Genomic DNA, 19276 nt, shown 5'->3' with positions numbered 1-19276 from the left:
TTTGATGTCTTTCTGTGAGTTATTCTATGATGAGATCAGAAATGCATTTTATGATCTGTCTGTATTAGCTCCTTTGCAATTGCGATGGATGTGCAAACATTCAGCCTTGTTGTATATTCTAATGAAGAAAACCACAGTCATATCTTTGTTATGCCTTTTCATGGGACACTTGCTCTTAACAGCCCTTTTAAGATAATGAATGTCCCATGTTCATTCCTGATATGGCGTGTGTCCAGTAAAAGCTTTCTCACACCATTGACATATTGGTGGGAAATGGTATTAGCTGCTTTGTATTTAATCATTTGATTCTCATGGCTAATGCCCAGGATATTTTACAGTCTGTACCTCACAGACTTTTGGAAAATGTCAAATACAATGAAATTACCAATGTTCACATGATCTCAGCAATATTTCAGCATAGTTTTGTAGAAATATTGCACTTTTTTTAAGTTAAACATACAATACGATTTAAACGGGTAATCCTTCTCAAACATTTCTAGAGTTCAGACTTGACTCCTTTAGCTAATACAATTTTGCCTTAAAATGTTGCAAATAGAAAAAACAAATAAAAACAAATGCACTGTTCAATTAACATATACAGTATATGACTGATATATATATATATATATATATATATATATATATATATATATATATATATATATATATATATATATTAGTATGCATACTGTATATATGTAACTTCAAAAAGGCCCAAAACTTACTATATAGTAAATTTTTCTTTGGCCTTTTTGAAGATACAGAGAAATAACTCATCTCATATACAGTATGCAACATAATACGTAGTATGTATGATTATTCCAACATTTAATCAAATAATTTCCCATAAAACTGATACTTACATGCTTTGAAAACCGCTTCTTGGTCCTTGAAGTTTGCAAGTGACAGTGTATGTAGGCTACGCTTTAGAGCAGTATTCCAAAGATGAGTACCTCGGAAGAACTCATATTTGAGGCTTAATTTATGGGTGACTTAACTGTGGTGGGTGGAGCAAGTCATTTGGATAATCCTACAGCCAAATTTATCAGAATAAACTACAAGTGCTATTGACTTACGCAAATGATAAGCTATTCCTAAGGAAAGACAATTTTGCAAAGGTCATTAAACACTAAAGGACCATCTGTACCTCTCATGGTGTTTTATCAGTCAGTAGGCTATATAACATTTTGGCCCACAATTCTTGTTTTGTCAAGATAAAGGCTACCTGTAACTTATACCCTGCCCATACCAATGCACAAAATGTCAGCAAAAGTGTCTTTTGTGACATGTTTCCCATAACCAAAATTAGAGATTCTGGCTCATAATTAATAAGTTATGCTTTAATTTCACAAAGACCCTTTATTTGATCCATGTACAGTTTTGCACAAAAAAAGAGCACACATTTCTTTTTTTGTAAGTCATAATTATGAGGTACAATTTCATAATTTTGAGATAAAAATCATAATTATGAGATAAAATGTCAAAATGCTAAGATAAAAAGTCAAAATTATGAGATAAAGGGCTCTATTTTTGTGAACGACTGTGCGCTACATCTTTTTTATTTTTTTAATTAGCGTGAGAGCGCTAATTCTAAGTGCAACTTTTGTGCCAGCGCAAAGAGCAAGTGAGCATGGGTGGGAGTGTTTGTGCTATCTGTGGGTTCATGCACGCAAACTGTGGATGTATTGTATGTCAATTAAGTGGCTCACTTTCCTGAGAAATTCATCATTGCGCTAAGACATTTCAGAAGCAGGCCTGTCAGGAAGCAGGTCAGGTTTTCAGCGCAAAGATTAAATTCAGTTCCTACATTTGCAGCTTGGAGATTCCACCAGCAGGTGGTAAAAAATTCCTGTCCAAAATATAGAGGAACATCAAATTATGACAATCACAGTTGTAGCCATTTTATGAAAAAAAAAAAAAAAAAAAAATATCTATAGGTCATGGTTTATTTTTTTAATTATTATTATCCACCTATTGTTATAGAATGATTTTAAGTCACTGCAGAAGGAGCCAATGGAAGAAGTTGTAGAGAGTAAAATGTTTGGATTTGGTATAATTTTTCCCCCACTTTGATATTTTGAGTTATATTTTCGTTTTATTTTAAGTACAATTTGAATTTAGAAATATTTTTGGTTAAAAGTTTTTGTGCTTTAATAAATTAATTAAATTGTTCAAAATCAACCAGTGGAAGTGTGTGCTGATACAATCACTAGCTGTGTCTCGTTTCGAAGGCTGCGTGCTAGGTAGGACGTGTCCTTTGAAGGCTGCGGTATACCGAGTGTCCTCCTTTAAACAAATCTCGTTTAAACGAGACGGCCTTCGTAGCACAAACGGAAACGGAACATAACATGGTTGCTATGACAGCACGCCACTCTTTAAAAGCGCGAGCGCTTCGAGTGAGAAGGGAACAAATTCCCTCTGGAAGGGAATGTATGAGGTACATTTTAGGAGAGTTATAATGATGTAAAGAGAAAAGAAAATAGATTTTACAGGTGTACTTTTAGTCTAATACTTTATTTTAATTATATATTAATATAATTATACATATATATATATATATACTCTGCACCCATCTACTGAGGTATTCAACTTTGGAATTAACATTCCTTACATTTGAACATCATATTTACGGGCAAATTGGCGTAGTCATTTTTTTTATTTTTTTGTGTGACATTTTCGTTGAAGCAAAGAATTGTGGGTTGTGAGTGCCCACGAAGGATACACCTCATGCATCCTCTGAATTCCCGTGAAAGAAGGTCGCATTTGAAGTGTCCTACTCGCTTTTCTGAAACGAGACAGCCTCGATGACGTATGTGGCTGAGAAATGCGACCTCCGGATTACGCATCCTTCCAAACGAGACACAGCCACTGTTAATACTAGAGATGATTTGTGTGTCCGTAGATGAAAATCAGGGCCGTTTCTAGGCATAAGCGAACTAGGCGGTCACCTAGGATGCCACTTGCTGGGGGGGCGCCAAAGAGGAGGCTGCCGCAACACACCCCAACGGGGGCAGCAATAGGAATCTCGCCTAGGGCGCCAGAATGGTCTGAAACGACCCTGATGAAAATGATTAATGGTATTTACATTCTCTATAATTTAACAGCGTGTACATCCAAATCCTGAACCACATTTTCAATGCGTAAAAAAGGAGTGTGTCTCCATCATAGAAATATGCCTGACATTCATCAAGAAAGCAGTTAATGCACAACACAGAACGTGAGTCCATATTTCTATTCTTCATTCTACAATTCATTGCATAAAGTCACTTAACACTACCAACTTATGAATGTGCTGTCTTTGTTTATATCGCTGGTGTTTGACAGGGAATGGACTATATAATTGGATGCAGATGGTGCAATAAGCAGAAATGAACCTCAGAAGAATTCAATTGCACTTGGCCCAACCCATAAGCGATTTGCGCATGCAATTTCACCAGACCCGCTTGCGCCAAGACCAAGTGCACACTTGCATGAATATACCAAAACTTCATGGCCATGCCCATTGACTTTGCGCTTATGATCAATGTCTTTTAAGCAAGTCAGTCTACTTTTATCTCAAAATTATGAATTTGTATCTCATAATTATAACTTACCAGAGCACTTATTTTTTCCCGCAATGGGCTTCCATAGGTTCGAAACTCATGTTATAAAATGTATGAGGCAACAGCGTCCTCTATGTTCCATCTTATGTACCACACGGTCCCTATTGATGATCACACACAGCAGCAGTGGTTATGTAACGGTGGTAACCCAGGCCAACACACTGTAACAAATCCTCTCCTGCGTCAAATGGGTATTGACAGATTTTGTAGTTTGGACGGTTCTGATCCGTTTTGGGTAAGTAAATAAAACCGTTTCACCTTCATGAATTGTGTTTCCCCGACGAGATGTTGTTTTCAACAGACTGTAAAGATTCGCCGGGTTTGTCTGGCATAGCATAAAGACATTGGCTGTATCGCAAGCCGTTTTGGCTTTTAAAGCTTTTGTCTAACTATCCGTAATTATATTTTAGATATCTACAGTTGCATTTTGACGAGTCACAGTTATAATTTGACTAGTCAGAATGCTAATTTGAGATATCTGCAATTATAATTTGACTAGTAAGAAAGAACATTAAAAATATATGTTAATATATTTAGCCTAGTCGAAATTCCATTTAAGATATCTTCAATGACGTCACAAACGTTTCACTTGGCACATCACACATCGACAAAGATGATTAGAGATATCTGTAATTCAGTTTTGACTAGTCAAAATGATATTTTCAGATATCTAAATTGCGCTAACCCCTAGTCAATCTGCTGTGTTGTGAGATGTAATAACTCTTCATTACACACCGCCCTTCACTTCCTATTGCTAACCTGTAGTGCTATACTAGCTGCTAACAGAAAGATTAAGCCGATGCTTGACAACTTAATAAATGATATCTTGATTCATTTATATATGTTAAAAGGTCTCCAGTTAACTATATGTTGCAAAGTGATTGTTATATGTTGCAGCACGGACCAATTTAAATATATATGATTAATAAAGACAGATAACCACAAACGGATCTTTTTAATTTATTATTATGCAGTGTATAGAAATGAGAAATTGGGCAAATAAATTCATGATGTAGTGGTTTAATGCTTCAGAACCAAGGCACCCATGTTTTTTAATCCGTTAAAATCTTTAAACAGTTAAAAACTACAGTCAGTTGAAAAGAGAGAAGCCTCATTCAACAATTTAACTAATCGATCATAACTGCTATTAAGTGGCTGTGAATTTCCTATTTACTATAACTTCTGTATTCTGAATTAATACATAGCCCATATTAATTAATGGTACTAACAATTAAATACATGTATTTTATTAGTATATTAAACATGCTTGTGTATTATTTGCCAATACCGTTATAGCCCACTTGAAGGCAGTGCGTAACAGCAACACTGAGAGAAGTACTTCTGTGTTGGAGTGGTGAGACATGGATCAATAAAGTTACAATAATAATTACATGCCCACTGTAGACATGCAGTGTGCAGTTGACATTTGAGCTAGTGTAGGTGTCCCTTCTGATTTTATTTGAGTTTATTTGGGAATGATGTCTGATACAAATAAATTTTACAAGTGCTCCATCATCATTGTTGCTTATTATTGGATTATATTGATTTTTTTAATTGCAAAATTAAACATGCCAAGCATGCAAGACTAACATTAAAAGCTAAATTCTTTATCAGACAAAATGGCAGACAACATTTTTTGTTTTTGTTTTGTTTTTTGTTTAGGGCGGGACATAGCAAAGAGACATATGCATATGCATTTTAGATATCTGTAAAGGAATTTGCACTAGTAAGAATGCTGATTTAAGATATCTCTTTAGAAATTCTTCCCAGTCAGATGAATAATTGCAGATATCTCCAAATAAAGGTCTTCCTGGTCTGTAATCAGTTTGAGATATCCATAAATACATTATATATTTAAATGACAATTGACTAGTAATAATTCAAATTAAAGATATCTCCTATTAAATATTGACTAGTCATAAATCCAAATCAAGATATCTACAACTATATTTTGCCTAGTCATATCTCAGTTTCAGATATAAAAAATGTAATGAGGATATCTTTAAAGATGCAGAATTGTAGATATCTGTAATTGAATTATGACCAGACAAAACCATATTAAAGATATCTTTAATTAAGTTCTGACTTGTCATAATTCAATTACAGATATCTACAATTGATTTTATTACTAGTAACAACTTAATTAGAGATATCTTAAATTATAATTTGTACTAGTAATAAAACAATTGTAGATATCTGTAATTACAATTTCTACTAGGGAAAAACTCTATTGTAGATATCTGAAAATAGTTTTCAATGCAATCTTATGGAAACAAATGACTGGTCAAAGTTGCATTGCAGATATCTTAAATGTGAATTACTGCTGGTCAAAAATGCACATTTTGACTAGTCAAAACATAATTATGGATAGTCAAATCTGAATATTAAATGATAAAAGCACCTGCCAGAGTGTCTCAACTTAGTGAGCTGCCTACCTTAACAGCATTTTTTGGGTGTCGTATGCGCTTCCTTTATTTATTTAGAAGTTCAAAACATTTGTGAGCATTAAAGGCATTCGATTCGCTTTGAGTGCTCTTGTGAGGGCCACAGTGCTGTCTAGGTAGGTAGTTCACTAGGTTTTGAGACACGACCAATGCTGCTAAGCTAACCAGTTAGCCAGAGAGCAAACTACCATATATGAATGAAACTCTCTATGGACTTTCAGTCTGTTTTGTTCATGACTGTTTATGACAGTTTAACCATCACATTAATGCCATATGGGGAGATATGTGATATATGTGATCTATAACACCGACACCTGCTCAGAGTGTGTTTATCTGTGTAAATCTGAAGAGCTGACCACTCACTGATATGATTTTTTTTTTTAGCTAATGCTTCTCATTTTGGTTATTTTACATATTATTAATTTACGTACACAATCATTAGTGATAAATTCAGACAGAATTAAATTCATTATTGTTTAACGGGTTATATTCCAGTATGTGGAAGGTTTACTCCGGACAGGTCAGAGGATAGATAAATGTTGTCTGATGGATATAAGAGGGGCAAAATATTGAATTATGAATAACTCCGAAAAATGATTGGATGCCAAGAAAGTGCGTTATAAGTTCTCTTGAAATGCTGTTAGCTGTTTTGTGTTTGCATTGTTATCCATTGTTACTCATCCCATTAGTGTCATTATAGATCAAACCACTAAATGGTGGGAAAGTGTTAAAGGAATAGTTCACCAAAAATGAAAATTCTCTCATCATTTACTCAACCTCATTCCATTCAAGATGTGTTTGACTTTCTTTCTTCTGCTGAACACAAAGATTTTTAGAAGAATATCTCAGCTCTGTTGATCCTCATAGTGCAAATTAATAGTGATCAGAACTTTGTAGCTTCAAAAATCACATAAAGGAAACATAAAAGTAATCTATACGACTCCAGTGCTTAAATCCATATCTTCTGAAGCAATTTAATTGATTTTGGGTGAGAGCTGACCAAAATATAACTTTTTCCTCCCACTATAAATCTTGACATCAGCAGTCTCGTTGGTGATCATGATTTCAAGCTTGATTACACTTCCTTGCACCATCTAGAGCTCTGCACATGCATCAAGCACTAGGAAGTGTAATTGAGCTTGAAATCATGATTTTGTCTAGAGACTGCATTGGCAAGATTTACAGTTAAAAAGTAGTTACATTTTGGTATTTTCTCGCCCAAAACTGATTTGATCACTTCAGAAGACATTGATTAAACCACTGGAGTCATATTGATTACTTTTATGCTGCCTTTATGTGCTTTTTGGAGCTTCAAAGTCCTGATCACCATTCACTTGCATTATGAGGATCAACAGAGCTGATATATTCTTCTAAAAATCTTTGTTTGTTTTCTGCAGAAGAAAGAAAGTCAAACACATCTGAGATTGCATGAGGGTGAGTAAATGATGAACACATTTTCATTTTTTGATGAACTAATACTTCACAAGCTTTTAGTTTGATAAATTAAATGTAGTGAAAATCACATTTCATGTCCTTGTCTTGAAAATGTAAGAAATTTGATATGCTCCTGTTTTAGTCTCAGGACACATGTTATGAAAGAAGTGCACCCTACAAAGAAAATAGATTAAATTTCCTTTATAAGGAAAGGTTCAGCATTCTTAAGCAGTGTTCGTCACTGCTTAAAGGAGACTTATTTTGGCAAGAAGTAGGCTGAAGACCCTCTGCTATGTTCCAAAGCACAGAAAAGACTCTTGAGTCTGGTTCTTTGTAAGATCCACTAAGGTTTGGAAGTGTTTGTTCTTCTCAGTTCCTTGCACACATCATTAGATCTTTGTGTGCTTTATCAGTCAACATAGTCTGAATACTCTGCCTTCTCCAGTTGTTACCTTGTTTCTAAGTTTCATCAAAGGAATCTTCTGTCACATGGAATAGAATGAAACCCCATTTTGTCCTTCTATGTTTTCAGGATTGGAACCGGACATGGCAAACACCCAATCCAGACCTGACACCATGTTTCCAGAACACAGTGCTGGTTTGGATACCCTGCCTCTACCTCTGGCTGTTAGCACCATTCTACTTCCTATACCTCAAAACCCATGATCGTGGATACATATGCATGACCCACCTCAATAGAGCCAAAACAGTGAGTAGGAACAAACAGGATTCTGGTTGTTATTACAGTCAATAGCACACCACAAGAGCAAACAACTCGCTTTTTATCTTGTGGCTTTCTTTGTGAGTGTATCTCCTGATAACTCTGCCAAGATCAACAGCTTTTTCAAGGTCACGTGACTCTCTTAAAGGTTATCGGGTTTACCCTATGGCTTATCTGCTGGGCAGATGCTTTCTACTCTTTCTGGGAAAGAAGCCAAAGTGCTGCTATAGCCCCCGTTTACCTGGTCAGCCCCACAGTGCTTGGCATTACAATGGTGAGACCCGTTCTTTCACGAAAGGTAGTGCTGAATGAAACTACTTTGCTTGTAAAATATTTTTCACTCTCTCTGCTCTGATTTCACATTCAAATTTACATGAGCTTGTTCCTCGTTGCCTATGGCATGGAGAGTAAAACAAGACAGACAAGCATGCTTTGAAGTCACATTTTAGTTTACAGTTAGAGAAGTTGTCTTTCCTGAGCCTGATGTTTAGAAAACTGAAGAGTGTTTTAATTTTCTTTGTGTATTTATGTGTGTTCCAGTTGCTGGCTACATTCTTCATCCAGTATGAACGAATAAAGGGGGTCCAGTCCTCAGGGGTAATGCTAAATTTTTGGCTGGTCACCATAGTGTGCGCTACCGTCACCTTTCGCTCCAAGATTTTTCATGCACTTAATGAAGTAAATATGATTTTTTGTTGAAACTGACTTTTGAATATGACTTATTAAAAGAATAGGTCACCCAAAAATGAAAATTCTCTCATTATTTACTCACCCTCATTCCATCCCAGATGTGTATGATCTTTGTCTTCTGCAGAACACGAACAAAGATTTTAAGAAGAATATCTCAGCTCTGTAGGTCCATACAGTGCAAGTGAATGGATACCAACATTTTGAAGCTCCAAAAAGCAAATAAAGGCAGCATAAAAGTAATCCATAAGACTCCAGTGGTTTAATCAATGTCTTATGAAGCGACTCAGTTTTGGATGAGAACAAACCAAAAAAGAACTCCTTTTTCAATATAAATCTTGTCATCAGCAATCCGCTAGGCTGAACTCTCTATGGACTCAAGCTCAATTACACTTCCTAGCGCCACTCGATTACACTTCCTTGTGCCATCTAGCGCTCTGCGCATGCGTCACTAGGAAGTGAAATCACGCTTGAAATCATGATGATGCCTAGAGACTGCAATAGCAAGACTTACAGTGAAAAATGACCCCATGGCATGAGGGTGAGAGAATTTTCCTTTTTGGGTGAAATATCCCTTTAACTATGATTTTTTTATTGAAACTGAGTTTTGTTTTATCGTAGTTTATGATTGAATATATTATTACATAAAAAGTGTACTAAAAATTTGTTTGTTCATATGATCTGTCCTTTCAGCCTGCCAGTGTGTATGTGTTCAGATATACCACCTTCTACATATATTATGCATTGCTTCTCATCTCACTGATCTTGGCCTGTTTGTCCGACCAGCTTCCGCTTTTTTCACAGGCTGTCAAAGACTCAGTAAGTGAACTTTACAGATTTTTTAATGTAAATAATAGAAATGTGTTTTTTGAGCATTGAACGTTGTATAATTGGGTGGTACTGTGAATTATACTGTTAAACTGTGTACAGAATCCATGTCCAGAGTTGGGAGCTTCCTTCCTGTCCAAGATCACTTTCTGGTGGATCACAAGGTGAGCAAAATGATTGGCTGGATTTATAATAAAACTTTCTAAAATAATTGGGTGTCGAGGTGAGTTTGAGTCCTGCTTTTCATTGTGAGTTATTAAAGGTGTATCTTTCTTGTCTTGTCAGGCTGATGGTTCAGGGTTATAAAAGGCCTCTGGATGAGAAGGATCTGTGGTCGCTTAACTCGGAGGATAAATCTAAGAGAGTGGTGCCACAGCTAATGCGGCGCTGGGACCAAGAATGTGTTAAGGTCAAAAGGTCAGACTCACTGAGTAACATTTTTTCTTTTCTCAAGGATACAAGGGTAAGTCGTGGATTTATTGCAAAAAAGTACTTATCCTCTGGTTGGGTTATTGTTTTTATTAGACCAGTAGATATGACCCTCTACTCCCCAAAACAAGCAGCAGTGCGAGAAAAGGAGGATGGACAGCCAGTAGAAGAGTCAGAGATTCTGCTTGCGAAAACCCTTCAGAAAACTGGCGAGCCCTCTCTCTTCTGCGCACTCTGCTGAACCTTTGGACCCTATTATCAAGTCAGTTATAAGTTATAAGTTTATACATGACATCCTGATGTTTGTTGGACCAGAGTTTCTCAGGTATGACCCTCTAACCCTGCAACGAATTAAACAGAACACGGGTGTCTCGAGACACGTTTTAAAGGCTGAATTAGAGTTAGAGATCAGTGGTTCTCAAGTGGTCAAATGTTAAATGCAAATAATAAAATGCGAATAACCTTTTAATTGTGCATCGTTAGAATAGTAAAATACTAATGGTCTTATCAACGTTTTAATGTAAAGAGAACACAGTTCCCATATCTTTTATTGTTGACTTCTAAGGTTGTTTCTGCAGTAAAACTCTTCATCTTCAAAACTCTTCAATTCATCATTCAGTCACTTGGTTGAAGCTAGTCAAATTAGGCAGAAGCCAACATGGATTGGTTGCATGACATATATTAATACATTTCAATGTTTAACCATGGACCAACCATTTTTGTTTACTTTTGTACAATAAACAGTTTTGGTACAGTGTTGGGTCACCACTGGACGTCCAAAGAAAACTAGTTGAGAACCACTGGCCTAGAGTGATAATACTCTACAGAGGAAAGGGCAAGTGTTCCCTCTCCACTTATACAGTCATACGGTTTGAAATAACTTTAACTCTATGGGAAGGCTACGCTTTCAAAACCACAGCTGTGACCTTCTTAAAAGAGCTCCTGTAAACTCCTGTAGAGTTTCTTTTGGCATGCTGAAAATTGTGCCATCAAATTGTGCAGTAGACCATGTTCAAATCCTCTCTAATCCTCTGAATGCAATACCTGAATTCTCATCACCTGCCTCAGTGTGCCTTTAACAAGTTAGCCCATTTTTCACGTAATTTAATCCAGTAGAACTGCATTCTGCTTAGGCTAACAGGATTGACGTTTTAATTAATGCTCACGTGAGCTTGGTCTTTTGGATCTTAGGCTGCTGATCCAGTTTGTGAATGATTCCAGTGCCCCCTCTTGGCATGGCTACTTCTACACCGCCCTGCTGTTTGTTTGTACCTGTGTGCAAACCCTCATTTTGCAGAAGTATTTCCACGTTTGCTTTGTGACTGGTATGAGATTACGTACGGCCATTGTTGGCGCTGTATATAGGAAGGTAAGTGGGTTTCTGTATCTGTGTGGTTGAAATGTAACACAAACAGTTGTTTTGCATATTTGAAGATGATTTTCCAGGGGAACATGTAGCTATACCTTGTGAATTTGTAAAATGTATAACTTGAATGCACTGGAAGTCGCTTTGGATAAAAAGCGTCAATTCAAATTTTTATTTATAGAGAGATTCAAAACTGACAGACGCTACTGTTATACTGTTAATAGCGTGCTTTAAAGGGTCATATCATGATCAATCAATTAAAAATTTTCATAGGAGATAAGAGTTCATAGTGCTATGTAAACATACTGAACTGAAAACTTCATCCCCAATCTAAAAAGATCATTTATTGAACTGAAAGATAAAGCTGGATAATCAGCTCGTTCTGGACTTCCACAAATTACTGATGTGAGACAGATCAATTACATTAACATATGACTGCCCAGATTTACACATCAGCAATGCCTATTCAGTGTTCAGAAACTGTCTTTGACTTTTCAGAGATAGAAACGTTTCAGCAGTGCCCTTTATTTTGTCAAGGCCTTGGTCATTACCAGTGCTGCTCGTCGCACATCCACCGTGGGAGAGATCGTGAATCTAATGTCTGTTGACGCTCAGCATTTTATGGACCTCATCACCTATATCAACATGATCTGGTCAGCGCCTTTTCAGGTTATGCTGCCCCTCTACTTCCTGTGGCAGGTATGTGCCACAGGAAGTGGGTTTCTGTAAGTTTGGTTGCTTGTTTCATTTTACATCAATAGTGCCTTTGGTTTTTCAGAATCTGGGTCCTTCAGTGCTTGCTGGAGTTGCAGTGATGGTGTTGATGGTTCCTGTAAATGCAGTCATCACCATGAAGACTAAAACATACCAGGTTTCGAACCTCTTTTCCATTGTTTAAATGTCTATGCCAGCTCAATGGATGTTGTTAATCAGATCATAACTGTTAATCTGATACACTTGCCCACAGGTTGCCCAGATGAAAAGCAAGGACAATAGAATAGGATCAAGCTTATGAATGAGGTTGTGAATGGCATTAAGGTGCTTAAACTCTACGCATGGGAACTGGCCTTCAAAGACAAAGTGTCCACCATCCGAGAGAGTGAATTGCGTTTGTTGAAGAAGACTGCTTACCTTAGCGCTGTGTCCTCCTTTACTTGGGTCTGCACACCATTTTTGGTAAGTGGTATCACTTGATCTGTTCTAGAATCACTAATTTTGCCAGTTTAGTTTTTTTTATCAATCACCCCTTCAGCAGGCCTGTAATCAAAAGCTCCATATCCTTTCTTCATCAGCTCTTTGTCTGTCATCAGGGGAGCTCAATTGATGCTGTTTGATCAGACAGCATCAGTGCACTTGACACACAGTTTTGCGTGCAGATTCTGGACCAAGTTGAAAATGGTGATGTAGTTGTCACAGAAGACAACTGAAAGATGTGGCTGTGTTATGGTTTTACATAATGTTGTCACCAGCTTGGCCCCTAGAAGTAGCACCTGCTCCTGCTCACTTAGGGCAACATTGAAAAATGTGGATGCTCCTTGATAGAGCAGTAGGTCATGGATGATGCCTGATGAACTGGCCCGGCAGAACAATTTAAAGCCCCATTTGTCTGGCTTGTTGTCAATGTATTGGCAGAGCGTGCCAGCCCTTGTGCCTTTATATGCCACCATGACCTCATCTACACTGTGCTTGTAAGTGGATGGTATCAGGAGACACTGCTCGTGAAGCATCTTAAAAAGGGGGCGGATTTTGTAAAATCGGTCTGGACTGTCATTGCACTGCTGATTATCATTCAAAAAAAAGAACCGGCGAAACAGCTTGAATATTTTCTTCGGCATGATCTCAGCCATCATGTTGAAACGTGACTTGCGGTGCCAGTAGTCCTCCAAGGATGGGAAGCTAGTAGTATTGCCAGGAAATCTTCAATCTCTTCAGGTCTATTCTTAATTGGATCCCCCAACTCCTGGGCTGAGTACAGATTGGTATGTTGAGCAATATGTTTATTCATCTTGTCAGTGAAGAGCGTTTTGAAGTGCTGGAAGGTGTCTTTACAGCATCAGGGGGTTAAAATCTTGAATCAGGAACCTGAAATGCTTCAATGTCTTCTTACTTGCAGATTCTCCTTGTGCCTTTGTTTAAACCTGAGGGTGAACTAGGGTCAGGGGTGTCTTCTGGCTCTGCCATGGAAACTATTTTTAGGGTGTTTTTCCCTTTTCTCCTCTACTTACGGGGCGGTGGTTTAGAAGATGAGCTTGTTGAGGCAACCTCCTCCTCATCCATGGATTCAAAAGAAGGCTCTTCTGCTTGTGTGGGCTGATAATCAGGATAAGAGCCAGAAAATTGTGTAAGATGAGATTCGTCCTCTGCCACCCGGATTGAGATGAGTCATTATGCCACCACGAGGACTTAGAGCGCATTGGGAATTGGGCATTCCAAATTATGGAGAAAAGGGGAAAAAAACAAAAAACTAAAAAACAATTGAACTGTTTTGTTGAGCATGTTTTTAGACAGTAAAAAATCATACTTATAACATGATTTCAGCATACTGTATATATAATGGAATAACATTAAATCTGTCATATTAAGAACAATGAATGATCAGAAGTTTTTTTTTATTTCATAGCAAATAGTCCATTTTAATTACATTAGCTTAGTTTAACTACCTTTACCATAAAATGACAAACAACCCGTTTGGTAGAGCATGTTTTTAGAAAATGATTTGACACTTATTAGACTGTTTCATTGTTGTATCAAGTTACATAATTCTGTTCAGTAAGACCTCTGAAACTATAATATGTAGAAAATATATGCTTAAATTCCGCCAAACCGAGGCTGCATTTTTTTTAAATTAAAATTTGTATTGATTCGAACAAACAGGATTACACAAACAGAGCATACACACACTGAATCTAATTTAACATATATATATCCAAACCAAACAAAAAATGTCTCTCTCCACAGCCCGTCACCGAGCACCCCCCAAAAAGGCCAAAAACCTGCCCCATTTCTTATCATATGCAGTCGAATTGCCAAGCCGTCTGTATGACATCTCTTCAAATGACGCTGCCTTGCCCAATTCGGTGCACCATTCATAAAAAGAGGGAGCGCCCGTCGACTTCCATCCCCTCACAATTATCTGTCTCCCGATCATCATGCCGGTGAGGACCCACCTCTTTACATACCCATCGGCTATATCCATAACCGCCCCATAACCCAACACACAAAGTCTGGGACAGAACAGAACATGAGTGCCCAGGACATGGCATGTAATAAATCTCCATCCTCCAACTGGCATCGCCAACAGGTGGGTGTGTCTTTTAAACCCAGCCTTTACAATCTAGAGGGGGTCCAATATAATTGATGCAAAATCTTAAATTGCATCAGACGGACCCTTGCATCTCTAGATGTAAACTTGATGTTTTTTAGAATCCTATTCCACACTCCCTCCTCCAATACCAAGTTCAAATCTTTCTCCCACAATCTCTTGAGAGAAGTCGAAGTTCCGTCCCCCAGACTCTGAATTAACAGGAAGTAATACACTGATGCCTCATGACCTTTTCCAAAAGCAGAAATCACCTCTCCTAGAGTATCTGCTGCTTTGGGGGGGTGTATGCTACTCCCAAAAATAGTACAGAGCAAGTGGCGTAACTGAAGATACCTAAAAAACGGAGATCTGGGGATCCCAAAATATTGAACCAAATTTTCAAAGGATCTCATCACACCACTCTCATAAAGATCACAGAGTGTATTAACCCCCCTCGCAATCCACTCTGACCAACAAAAAGGGGACTTATTAATGCATAGTTTGGGGTTTAGACATAGGTTCGAGGTAACATTTAGATAATTATCTGAATTAAACACTCTGGACATTATTGTCCATACTGAGTGCAAATGTGAAATAACGGGGTGTGATTTAACTTCTCTGGTTAGTTTGATGGAAAGGCTTTGCAGTGGCAAAATAGGGGCAAGCAGTTCTTGTTCAATGCAGAACCAGGGAGGGGCTCTTTCAGGTGGGACCACTTCACTTTTAACATCCACTCGCTAACTCCCCTAAGCACTTCCACTTGGGGGAATCACCGCTGCCATTTTGGAAGTCCGTTCCACTTTGTTAAGTGAGCGAGGGAAGTTTCTGTTGACAGACCCTCAACCCCTCGATTTTGACCGAGGGAGCAAGCCTACTCTGATGTACACTTCAGGCAGCTCCATATCCCAAAATGCAACTCGATTGTGATGTGATAGCAGATTGCACTTCATAAACCCCACCCCCACACAACTCTAATGTATGATGGAAGTGAAGTTAGGCCAATTAAGCAGTATAGAAAAGTTATATTGAGATTTAACAGCATACTTCTTGCAGCTACCTTAAACTATCTGTTTGGCACACAGTTATAGCCTATGTGTTCATTGTTATGTTAACATTTTCGTTTGTGCAAATCTTGATTAATCCTTTCTAACAATTCATTCTAATTAAAAAATAAAAATAAACACGAGATTTACAGTTGAAGTTAGAAGTTTACATACACTTATCTGATAATATAGGTGTTTCTCACCCACACCTATATTATCACTTCTGAAGATATAGATTTAACCATTGGAGTTATATCGCCTTTATGCGATTTTTGGAGTGTCAAACTTTTGCCACCCATTCACTTGCATTGTGAGGACCTACAGAGCTGAGATATTCTTCTAAAAATCTTTATTTGTGTTCTGAAGATAAAAGAAAGGCATACACATCTGGGATGGCATGAGGGTGAGTAAATGATGAGAGAATTTTCATTTTTGGGTGAACTATACCTTTAAGATATATAAAGGAATATTCTGGGTTCAATACAGTAAAATCTGGATTATAGTGTGCCACTTACATTGGAAGTGAATATGGCCAATTTTTGGAGGGTTTAAAGGCAGAAATGTGAAGCTTATAATTTTATAAAAGCAATTACATTAATTCTTCTGTTAAAACTCATGTATTATTTGAGCTGTAAAGTTGTTTAAATTATCATTTTTTTTTACAGCCATTTTAGGGTGTGTTGACATTACGTCGTAAATTGTAAAATTGGCTATAACTTTTCACAGAAAGGGTTAATAAGTGATTTTATCACACTAAAATCATGTTTATATGCATATTGCTTACGTCTTTTGACTTGTGGCCATACTTTTGAAACAGAGAGTATTTTAACATAAAAAATTGGCCCCCATTCACTTTCATTGTAAATGCCTCACTGTAACCCATATTGTTCCATTTTTTTTAAAGAAAAGGAGGTGTAAAAACTAATGTTTGTGGTAATCAACATTAAGCCACAAACGCTGTCATTGAGCTTAACTTGTATTGAACCCAGAATATTCCTTTAAACTCAATTCACAATTTTTGTGGCATAATCCTGATTATTACAAGAAATTATTTAGTCTTGTTCCTGGTTTAAATAAAAAGCAAAAGCAAAATTCTGCTTACAGTGAGGCACTTAGAATGGAAGTGAATGAGGCCAGTCTATAAACATAAAAAGACACACTCAAGAGTATAGCCACAAGACATAAACATTATACATGTTTACACTATTTTAGTGTGATAAAATTGCTTACCTTATCTGTGTATAGTTATATTCAATACAACAGCTTAATTGTCATGAAGTCATAATGCTATAATCTGGTAAACACCAGTAAATCCCTGATTTTATCACACTAAAAGCCTGTTCGGACAGACAATGTTTACGTCTTGTGTGGATTTTATTTCATATACTTGCCCCATTTAGATTATGGACTCCATTTTAAGTGCTTTACTGTAACTGCAAATTTTTATTTTGTATTTTTTTTACTTAAATAAATGGGGGACGTCAACTTGAATTGAACCTGAAACGTGCAGCTTCGCAGATTTGCTTACATCAGCAGAAAAGTTGTTTCAGTGGTAGAGAATTTTTACTTCATATTGTCTTCAATGGTGTGATCTTGTCTCTCTCTTGAAGGTTGCCCTCTCAACATTCACAGTATTCGTGTTAGTGGATGAACACAATGTTCTGGATGCACAGAAGGCATTTGTTTCTCTGGCTCTGTTCAATATCCTGCGCTTCCCGCTCAACACGTTGCCCATGGTCATCAGCAGCATGGTGCAGGTATGACTGTTAGCTTTTACAGAAAACTGTCTGCTTCTGAGAAACTGGCATTGCATTTATCAGGTAGTTTTTCATATGTTGGGACTGAGAAATGTATTGCTCCCATCAGGCCAGCGTGTCTATGAAGCGCCTTCGTGTGTTTCTGTCCCATAAGGAGTTGGATGAAGACAGCGTGGAGCGCCCGGCCATCACTGGATGTAAGTAACCCACAAGCAATTAAAATCGAACTTGTTTTACTTAGAAGCAGCAATTAAACTAATACTGCCATTCTAACTAACAGTGCCATTAATGGTGCTCACTAAGGCTATTATTATTGCTCATACTCTGTGTTAGGGATTTGAACAAACCCCTAGGCCTAAGAATTAAAGTGAAATTTTTGCTACAGACATCAATGATACCTCAAATGGTGCCACTTGCTGAGGTGAGGTGTGCTATTACTTACTTTTCTAAGTGATTAGACCTAAGTTTTTCTCTTAGTGGCCGATAGAACAGTAAAATATCCCATACTCTTACACTAAAGGAGGGATGAGAGCCATATCTAGGGACCAGGACCTTGATTCACAGAAAATTATTACGTTTATAATTCTTCTTAAGTACTATTGACTTTTTAACTAATTACGAAATATTTTTGTATTCCTGAAAATAATTCATAAGAATGTTTAATATACTGTATATTGCACTTAGAAACGGTCTTACAAACATAATTTTTTCATTAGCTTTTTTCTTTTTTTCTAAAGAAGATTTTTGTGAATCTGGCCCCTGAATATCAGGCAAATTCCAAATGCCATTTTTGCACCCTTGAAGGGCACTGCAGGAAGAGAACAACTCAACCCTTTCACAAAGGTCCCTTCCAAAAGGCAATTATTGAAGGGTACATTCATATAGTAATGCCATGCTCCTTTCAGAGTACCCTCTTCAAGGGCTCTGCCCTTCAGAATTCCCAAATATTTTCCACAGATTTACATAAAACAACATTGTATTTGGGAGTAGCACAGCTGCTCAGTGACTCAAAGCCTTGAATTAGTGGGTTTAAAGAGTGAACAGCCAGCCCATGTGTTTTGATGTCACTGTTGTTTTCTACTCATTCAGCTCCTGACAGCATTAGGATTGTAGACGGAGCTTTCAGCTGGTCTAAAGATGACCCCCCTACTTTGAAGAGGTATCACCATTTCCTATATGTCAATACTTTTTAATGCAAGTACACAAGAGGCTTTATAAGCTCTGAATGATACAATGAATGTCCCATAAGTGAAATAGAGTACACTAAACAAATGTTGTTAAAAGACAAACTGACATTATATTCAAGGCATCAAAATGACTTGACGTGATTATTACGATTATATAGAGCAAACTGGTGAAACGGACTACTGAGGACACGATTGGCAAGTACATCTGCATGAATATCACTCCAGGAGGAAATATAATCTGGCTAATCTCCATTGATGATAATAAGAAACATGATGAAATTTGGGTTGCCGTTGTATTGAATTCCTTGGCTTTCATTTTAGCTTGATTTCGACCATGTCTGCTTCAAATCATGGACTGAAATTGAAGTGATTTGCCTTGCATTATTGTTCAGTGTTAATTCAATTGTTATCAGAAAACTAAAGGATTCATCCATAATGTTCCATCAAAAATGAAGTGAATGCAGAAATCATGATATA

The 19276-nt window shown here is 37.2% G+C and overlaps 1 protein-coding gene across 1 annotated transcript in view; it reads left to right on the top strand.

Moving 5' to 3' along the window:
* Positions 1 to 3711: 3711 nt before the first annotated feature.
* LOC127450557 (multidrug resistance-associated protein 1-like) overlaps positions 3712 to 19276 on the top strand; it is a 37488-nt gene continuing 21923 nt past the window's right edge. Inside the window, 17 exon segments of the mRNA XM_051714782.1 lie at positions 3712 to 3837; positions 8013 to 8189; positions 8350 to 8475; positions 8742 to 8879; positions 9582 to 9707; positions 9819 to 9880; positions 10002 to 10133; positions 10242 to 10413; positions 10415 to 10470; positions 11337 to 11514; positions 12049 to 12210; positions 12290 to 12382; positions 12479 to 12505; positions 12508 to 12687; positions 17466 to 17612; positions 17722 to 17809; positions 18702 to 18771. Coding sequence (XP_051570742.1) covers positions 3790 to 3837; positions 8013 to 8189; positions 8350 to 8475; positions 8742 to 8879; positions 9582 to 9707; positions 9819 to 9880; positions 10002 to 10133; positions 10242 to 10413; positions 10415 to 10470; positions 11337 to 11514; positions 12049 to 12210; positions 12290 to 12382; positions 12479 to 12505; positions 12508 to 12687; positions 17466 to 17612; positions 17722 to 17809; positions 18702 to 18771 — 1982 coding nt within the window. The 5' untranslated portion in view covers positions 3712 to 3789.

Source organism: Myxocyprinus asiaticus, chromosome 13 (assembly GCF_019703515.2).
Source record: "Myxocyprinus asiaticus isolate MX2 ecotype Aquarium Trade chromosome 13, UBuf_Myxa_2, whole genome shotgun sequence".
NCBI classification, from domain to species: domain Eukaryota; kingdom Metazoa; phylum Chordata; class Actinopteri; order Cypriniformes; family Catostomidae; genus Myxocyprinus; species Myxocyprinus asiaticus.
Note: the sequence above shows the minus strand (reverse complement) of the source record. Positions and strands in the feature narration are given on the sequence as shown.